General features: G+C 35.2%; 1 protein-coding gene across 7 annotated transcripts in view; it reads right to left on the bottom strand.

Moving 5' to 3' along the window:
* Positions 1–8,919, bottom strand: part of LOC119640610 (myb-like protein AA) — a 49,052-nt gene extending 40,133 nt beyond the window's left edge. Inside the window, exons 1-2 of one of the 7 annotated variants that reach the window (XM_038038770.1) lie at positions 8,759–8,919; positions 7,415–7,566 (exon numbers count right to left, since the gene is read on the bottom strand). In XM_038038770.1, the coding sequence (XP_037894698.1) occupies positions 7,415–7,425 (11 nt within the window). In that variant the 5' untranslated portion in view covers positions 7,426–7,566; positions 8,759–8,919. The other 6 variants (XM_038038776.1, XM_038038771.1, XM_038038773.1 and 3 more) reach the window with 6 other exon arrangements.
* Positions 8,920–9,441: the final 522 nt, after the last annotated feature.

The following is a 9,441-nucleotide window of genomic DNA, read 5'->3' as shown; positions in this document are numbered from 1 at the left end:
AACTTACCGAGCACCATCTAATCAAACTAGTTAAGTTAATTTGAAGCTGATACGATTGCGAAGGAAGAGAATAACTTGACATCGTCATTGAGATAAAGCTGGATCTAATCACCGAGGGAAGACCATTAATGTACAGATTAAATAAAAGGGTACTTAAGTGTCTGCCTTGAGGGTCGCCAGACGTTACGGGAAATTCAGCCGAGGTGACGAAGTAAACAGACCCTGAATGACCTGTTATGAAGACAAGAGCTTATCCAGTTCACTAAGTGCGAAAGGAGTGGAGCTTGTAGATCAATAAGTTATGGTTAATTAAGTCAAATTCCTTACTACATTCAGAATAAACGAAATCTCTTCAAGAGCCACTAGAAAAAGCCTAAAAAACATGGCAAGTGAATTCTAAGAGATTTGTGACAGTAGATAGTCCTTTCCGAAAGCCACGCAGCAATGGAGAAATCTAAGATTTGATAGCAAAAGCTGGGTGCTAAGTAACAATTCGCTCAAATAATTTAGGTAAAAAAATCAACTTGGCAATGCCTCTATAGTTCTCAATGTGACGTCTGTTTCCACATTTCTGATTTGGAATAAGGAAATTACACAAAGAGAAACCACCTGGCTTCATGCACATTAGAGCATGATTTGAGTGTACATGATGGAATGACATCACTACGTATTGGATTCCTCGGATCCATGTAACACGTCGTTTTCTCAAACGACCAAGTTAGGAATCGAAACCGAGTCAGTGATTAGATACGGATAGTTAACAGTTAAATCGGAATCAGCAGTTGAAAAATTTTGCCGTAAGTATTCAGCAAAGAGATTTCGGTTTTCAATATCACAGGAGGACTCGAAGCCATTGAAAGAAACCTGCTAGAGATGTATGCAAATTTTTCGTTCGGAATTGACAAACTTAAAAAAACATTAACGATTAACAGGCAGTGAGGATTTTATCCGGTGAAGATAAATTTTTCGAAGAGTTTGTTTTTCCTATTTTTGTAATATTTAACACTCTTTTTAAAACATGACGGGCACTTGCTTCATGACGGCGGGCTTGCTTGATCGGAACGGACGCAGAAATAGGTAGGTTTAACATATTACAGAAATATGATAGCGGGGTTGCAATATTCACAGCAGAAAAATCGAGCATAATGTGTGAACGATGAGATTGAGGCAGTAAGATATTGGTTTTATTAAAAAAATCATGAGTAAGTTGGATTTGACACATCGGCATGGTTTATTGGCGTGGATATTCATGTCTGCAGTGAAAGCAAATGCAAATTGCTGGATGGTACGGAGTTTCAGGTAAACTAAAAGGTGAATAGCGATTTATGGCTATAGCCAGGAAATTGGCAAAGCAAAGATTATAGCGGCCACAAATTGCAAAGGACGCGTCGGAAAATGCAATAATCGAGATGCGAATTTTCATAAAACTTCTCCGTAATTTGCAAATATTAGAAGGCAAGCTTTTGCTTAAACGTATGCTTACATGTAGTCATAAAATGAAGCAATGGTATGGGACGTTTTTCGAAATATTGTCGTCATCCTTGCGATGGCGAAATTTCGGATAGCGAGTTAAAGAGCACATGATTTCTGTCTTATTTCGATAACCAAGTTTAATTTGAAAAAAAGTGTTTTCTCTATAAAAACTTCCCAATGCATTTAAATAAGAATTAAACATTATTATTAACAACCGGTAACCATAATCATATCCCATAAATAAGTTTCCCTCTTAGCGCTAAAAGGTGGATATATGTTAGGTATGGATGTATGTTAGCTACGTAATAAACAAAAATAAGCATTCGGGATATGCGTTTTGGTCAGTGCAGAGTTCTGAATCGAATTCATCTTTTGTCGCACTTTGCACTATTGCAACTGTGTCCTTCTGTACTATGAATACGCAATAACTCGATTCTAAGAGTTGTCACAGTATCGCTTATCCACTTTACAGCAACTGCGACAGACAATAGCTAATATTAGCACCGATCAAAGTCAAAGTCTACCTGACTTTATATGCGGGTCAATAAAGGACATGAGACATAGATTGTGTTCGTCTGAACTTGTTACCTGTCAAAATTTATGTAATTCTTTCTCGCACTCGATATATACGTAACGCATTATTTTGCAGTTATCCTTGTTTTTTGATTTATTGTGAATGATCCTCGAGTTTTGGGAAAATTTGTTTTGTATAAACATTAATTAACTTGTTCACATAAGTCACACGTTTTATGCTGCGTGCATTAAATCAAGTCGACATCATTACCATCAGCATTCGTGTGAATGGAAAGATATAGTTTAATAAGCAAGAGCATCGAACCTTAATGCACAATGAATCAATGAATCATTCGGCATTACGTATGGGTCGCGCGCATGAGGCCTGGTTAAAATTTAAAATTTTTAATTTTTTTTTGTTTATTAACTAAAGGTTTTTTTGTGCTTGCTGTTTAAATAGCAAAGCTTTAGTATTTTAAGTTGTAAAAAATAAATAAATATTTAGATTTTACGAGAATATTGAGGTATTTCAGCGATGACGGCAATATTGTTGAAAAACATAGGATAACATAAGCAATGCTTGTGTCTGAGGTAGACGATGATAGCAATGATGGCGACTAAAAAAACTTGATGGGTTTTGGCATGAGGGACAGAGACGTTTAATAGTTCGTCTTAAAATAAACAAAAAAAAAGGCATTTTTTTTTTGATTTTAATTTATTTACTTTTTTTCTCAATGCAAAATCATTGACATTTCCTATATAGTTTTAATTATACATTCAGAAAATTGTGACAAACCTGTGGCAATGTTGGGGATTTTCTTTTGCTTCTCTTTGGTGTCTGATGTTCGTTAAATCAGCCAGCATTGCTCTTATACAACACATTGTGAGATTATAAATATTAATTACTTCTTATGCGTTTTCAAAAATTGTGCACATTTAACCACGTTTAACTGTTTGGAGAAACGATACGGAAGTTAATCAGCGCTATTTCGGTTTTTACACCTAACACCGGCATTGCCGTCTACAAGTTAATCAACTTCCCTATTATCTAACTATCTATCTATCTATCTATCTATTGCTGACCTGTACGTATTCTCAACTTGGAAAAGTAAATTGATTTTAAAACTGGGTGAGACAGATCCGAACACATGCTTGCAGCTGCTGAAACTCTATGCGAAGTCTACAAAACATATGTTAAAATATTTTTGTCAATAATCTAAAATCCTGTCATAATCGGCCAAACAATCTGATTATAATTAACAGTTAAGAAGTTCATATTATGGACATTTGGACGTATTGGGGAGCGAAACTATGAGAATTTTCGGAGTGTCAGCTACTCAGCAAAGATTGTTTAACGTTTGCTATGTACAAATTGGGAACGGACTTTTCTTTGGGATTCTAAGAGGGACCCCTTTTCTTGAGAAAAGGAAACATTTCTCTTCTCACACTCGGTTCTTTACCGTCAAACCTACTCAAGTTCTGATGCTACCGTGAAGTGATAAAGGGCTGGGGCATGGTTAGGAGTGTGCCGTGTGACGACTTCCTCGTAAGCATTATTTCGCCGAGAATTGACAGCGTGCTGAATGGCCTTCCTGGATGTGTGAAGGGCACAAGGAAAGTCTGGTGTCAGCTGAGTACATTATGATAAAAGCCAAAACGGAATAACAAGGCGCAAAGCATAGAATGACAAGTTATGAGACGGTGGTCCAGATTGCCAAAAGTAGGATATGATGACCCATCTTCCACCTACTACAGACTACGGCCCTTTGTAAAGTGGTAGCAGCTATGGTTACCCCGAATTTTCCAGGAGGCATTAAATAATGAAGTGGTAGATAAGTCTCGACGATGATCAACTCCAAGAAAATTGTCTCGTGCCTGTTATCTTATTAGGAACTTCGGGAGTAGTCGGGCTCCTTGATAGTCCTATTCTTTAAGGGCATCAATTTTTGCTTATCAAATTAAGACGTATGCCATTGGGCGGCATGAAGTTTAGTTTATGTAGCAGACACTCACGGGGCATCGGTGGTTATATTGAATATATCGTTTTACTTACGAATCGCGAACATACGCGTGAAATATACTGTGTATATACTAAATCGCTATAAAATTATTAGGCAACAAATAGCGCGTTTTTGGAATTCCTAAAGTAGCGACAGTTAAGGCAGAAGATTAATATTTCTAAAGTATATTCCCTTTAGATTGAACAGGGGCTCAAATGGGCTAAAATTATTCCGTAAATAGCTACCAAACTGTAGGGTACAGGCTGTATTAGATATCGTCTCGACAGTCAGTACCAAAATAACACGAATCGAGCAACCGACATGTCTTCAATGCGAAAAAAATTTATTTATGTGTGTTGTAATACATATAATTACATATAAGATCGTGGCCATACAAGATTTGTTTTTTCTTACTTGTTTGAACTGTTTCTTCTTCGCATGCAATTAACGCTTATGAATTTATGCATGTGAACGCAATGCAATTGCCTGGGAGAGTAAAACTATGTAGTCTGTGGTGTAAATGAAAATTGAGAGTGAAAGTGATTAAGCGTAGTAAATATGTTAAATGTGTGTTCACAGACTCCATTTACTCATTAATAATACTGGTCCCGGCATGTGGTCACTTTCAGACAAAATAACCGAAAAAAGAGAGGAGATACATAAATAAAAATCAAGAAGAATAAGGAAAAACAACTGTATTCGGTTGTGATCGAATATTTTATGCCTACTCATCTCTTCATCTTAAAAACAGCTACAAAAAAAAAGGAAAGTGCTTCATTTAAATTGCACTGTAAACGCGCCCTTTGATTCATTTGCCCCATTTTCAATACCAACAACTTTCAATTATTGTGTCAATTTTGAAGTTTAATTTTCGTGATTGAGAGAACGCAGACATTAAGCCGGCGGGGGAAAGTACAGATGCCAGTAGGGATAGAGGGACTCTGGGTAAATTTCTGATTTGTTACTAATCAAGAATACATATATATATATGTAGTTTAAAGAGTCTCTGAACCTCTTTTCGAGGTCTTGCAAACGTTTCGACCAAACGACAATATTCCCATTCTTCGTTGATGGGCATAAAAGCCGCAGCTATTTTATTACTTTATTGCCTGAACAGAGGCACTTAAGGAAAATTGCATAAAAAAGAATGATAAATGTTTTCAATCAGTGTATAAAACTGTAATCCATTCGAAGCTTTTAACCATCCATTTTTTGGTAATTATTTTTTATTACTGTGACCAAAAGGTAATAGGTAGAGTATTACATGGGGTATATTCATCTTGTTGAAATGTTTGCAGCACTTCGTATATATATGCATTCGATCAGCATCGAATTCTGAATCGAGTTAAGTGTGTCTATCTGTCCGTTCGTTTACCTGTGCAAGGCCTGTGGTAAACATTTTCTTGCTCGCAAAAATGAAGTTTTCAAAAATTTTTCACCTATATTCTGTAATACCTGCACTCGAAACATTATTATGTTTTTCTTTTAAATGATATCTTATGAAATATTCCGCCGCAGTCGCGTATAGTTTTCTTATTATTCTAGGTTGGCAATATTCTAACTGACAACCGTGTCAAATTTCATCTCAGCATATTCAGTATTTAAATAGCTTAGTTATTTGTCGTTTCGGTTTAAACAGTTGTTTCAAGAATGTTTTTTCTATTTCTTTTTTTATCAATGTCGGAGGAAACTGAATCAAGCGAATTAGTACACGATATGAGTTCAATTTCTGATCAAAAAACCCGAAAAATGGATTCCCTCTGAAAAGTGATATTGTCTTAACGAAAAAGCTGACAAATGTTTGCTTATAATCTTGGCTATCTTGCAGCATCTTACTGTGGAGGCAAAAATGCTCAAATAACATTTCTACTTAACAGTTTGGGGTGGCAAGAAGCGTTCATAACGCACGTTTGAACGTTCGGCACTCGAAGAAAGTCGAGCAAGAAGTTTGTACTCAATCTATAATTTAATAACCGATTTTTTTGACACATTTACGACTGGTGGCTCTTCAAAGCATCCATGCACGACTGACAGGACTGGCTCATTTAAGAATTGAAAGAACTGAAAGCAATTGGAAATTACATAAGCTGGCTGTTTGTAATTAATGGCTTATTATCTTAACAAATATTTTTCGTTTTTGCGCTAAAAGGAATCTTCTTTTCAAATTTTTCCATTTAAATTATCCAGATTTTCAATCTAACTGTGCTTTCCCTGACGACGGGGACCTGTTCCTTGCGGAATCCTCGAGAGTATCAGGTTTCAAATGCGTGGAGACTTCCCACCAATGTAGATAGTTATGCGGGAGGTCCAGCACACGACCACTAGGCTGTCGAAAAGCTAATGATAATGTAGTGTGATGGGTGCTTGGCGTTGTTGGGCTGATGACTTCTCCTAGTACAACAATTCCAAGGGAGAGAGTAGAAGGGGTGGCTTCTCCGCAATTATTGGAAAATCCAAAATGCAAGTATGAAGTCATGAACATAATGGCACAAGATCACGAGTACTCTGCTTAGGCGGGTAGAGGTGACAGGATTGGTTGAACTACAGATTGGTGCTTGCCAAGATCCTTCGGGTGGACGCTAGCACATTGACATACCATGTGGAAATTTTGGCAGAAGCTGGTATGTCCCGCCACAGTTTGGACGCAGCATGTTAGCCAATGTACAAGGACTGAACGCTGGGTGCGGCCCTTCGGAGAGTACTTATGGTGGCCGTGGTTATCCCCAAAATGCGGGGGCATTAAATAATTTGAGATGCTTGATGGGCCACGCCTTGCTCAGAGGGGAAGGTTGAGACCATACCTAAACTTTCCTTCTAGCACCTACTACTTGAAACAGGCCTTCTCTTCTGCAGAATTGTCTTGCAAGTCTGACGGTTGTCCAATTCAACTATGTTAATTGCCGATCGTTCTAGGGAACTTTTCTGACTAAAGCTCCATGCCAGGTGGAGACATAGAATCCCATTATTGTTTCACTATTTTGAAGGGAATAAACTACAAAGTTCTCTTTGCATTTGATCTCTTGATCTCTTCTTTATCATCAAATAATAATTTTTTTTTTCATGTGTTTTGTGTTTCCCTTTAATAAACTGCTTAAACTTAACTGTTGGGATGCCTTAGAAAGAAATTTATGAAGTGCTTTCCTGAAGCACGGACGTTACCATCGGTAGGCTAATAGCTAGTGCGATCTGTTATTGTTGAAGCACAAGAACGGAAGAATGAACGGTGAGATGTTATATGTTAAGAGTTTTATAATTTCATTCCTGTCAAGATTATCGCCGATCCAGTCAACTGATGAACTAGATGGTACATTGTTAGTTGAAACTAGAATGATCAGTAACTAGAGATCTTTCATACTAAGGTTTACACGAAATAGTAGTGTTTTTTATTTTTTGTTTTTACTTATGTAAGTTCTAATTTTTGTACTCACCCAGAACTCATTTTTGTGAGAAATATTTAATCCTTTAACTTCTGGTTGCACAAGCAAATGAAAAAAGTTGTTACGTTTATTGCAGTAGCGCTTTTAGTCACTTATTACACAAACACGCAAAATATTTAAGATCAAATTTTTTTCTTACTTAGCTTTGTTTGTAACGAAAACAAATATTTTTTTCATGAAAAGAAAAAAAATTGATTAAATTTTATATACCCGCCACAAAACTTTTTCGATTCATTTGCAGGAAACGGAAGCACGCATTACGAAGGTCATAAAATGTATGCATTCCTAATTAAAATAAATTATTAATTATATATCACTTATGTGTCACCTACATGCCATCCATTCATTGTCTTTGTGTAATTGGTGAACCATAGTTTAGTTTTGAGTTCAAGCCGGGGTATAAGCCCCCCACTTTATTCCTTAAAGAGAAAGCTTAAAAAAACATGATCATGAAAAATGCCCTACAATGGATTATCAATTACTTGTTGGATAATTATCCGCTTGAAACTGGAAAATATAAAAATAGAAAACTAGCGAAAATATTTCAAAAGTAAATTAAGTAATGGCTGGGGACCTGTAAATATTCCGATAAATAAGGCTATGTAGATACAAATTATCGGGCCTAAGTGAATTCTTTTTTGCTCTCTATTCTTTCAATTATTCCAATTTTCTTTAGTGAACACGATTAATGTTAGAATTTTTAAGAGCTTCTCCTCAATCCTGAATCCAGTTAATAAAGTTTTAAAGTTTGGCTTATTATTTCCCGTTAAAGTTGAGTTTATAAAAATTCAAGTTAAATGAAACTTTAGGTGCATTTACAGATCGGCAGCAATATGTATTTGTCCCAAATAAGATTTCTTTTATAAGTAAGAAAAAGCGATGGTGGGTACAACCGATTCGTTCTACGCTGCATAAAGTCTCGTTACAATTTATCTTAAATTATTTTCATAGATAAAATTCATAAATTGTTCCCATTCGATGAGTGCGTCAGTGTTATATAAATTTTTGTTAATTTAAGAAATTTATTAAAATCGTGAACAAATTTTCAGAAACGAGTGAACTTTTATACTTTAAGATAAGAAGATATGCACTCTTGGGTGAATTTGTATACAGATCTTTGTACATACACATCTATAGATGTGCACAGCTTCGTACGTATATATTGTTCACATTCACATACACACATAAAAATCCGTTTAACTTTGTTTAGTAAAATAATTTATTTTCACTTTTTTACACCAATTTTTTAATTTGCTTCAGATTCTCTCAGGTCATGAAATTTTAAACTATTTTTTTTAAATAATTTAATATGTGAAAAGAAAGCGTATGTTTAACCTTTTTATTGAAAAAATTATATATTAACCGATCTTTATTTAGAACATTAAAAATTTTTTTTCACAGAGTTCAGCTCAACTCGTTCACTTTTGCAGCCCAAATCGTACTAATTTCGCGTATTCACGGTTTTTACGTATTTTAAAGAATCAAATGAAAAACATTTGAAAAGTTTCTATATGTGAATAGAATATGTTTCTCTAAAAAAAAAAGAAAATTCTTGTAATTAGACAAGAATGCGCAGAATCATGGGAGATTCAGAGAATGGCCAATAAAATGGGGCAAAAATTAAAAAGTAGGATACGATAGATTCTCTAAATTCTGATTTTTTCATGTTCTCGAAAATGCAATGTTTGAAAAACTTTTGATATTTGCTTTTAGCATCGATTGGCGAAACTCAATTCTTTTTGGTTTTTTTTTTTTTTTTGAAAATATCGACTTTTCTCCAATTCTTCTCTGTTTCCTTTCTTGCTCTTTCTTGAAAATCTCTCTTTTTGAATTTTTGCCAGAAACCAAAAAAAGAAATTTCGTAAATTTTATGTGAATCTTGTGTATACTTAAAACTTTATATATTTACAATCTAAAATATACATAGGTTTTTCTACTTCTACTTCATCAAATCTATGTATTTATATTTATATATGTTGAAGAAATTGCTCTGGATATGTCCATCTGTCGATCTAGGC

This window comes from Glossina fuscipes, unplaced genomic scaffold (assembly GCF_014805625.2).
Source record: "Glossina fuscipes isolate IAEA_lab_2018 unplaced genomic scaffold, Yale_Gfus_2 121, whole genome shotgun sequence".
Lineage (NCBI taxonomy): Eukaryota > Metazoa > Arthropoda > Insecta > Diptera > Glossinidae > Glossina > Glossina fuscipes.
Note: the sequence above shows the minus strand (reverse complement) of the source record. Positions and strands in the feature narration are given on the sequence as shown.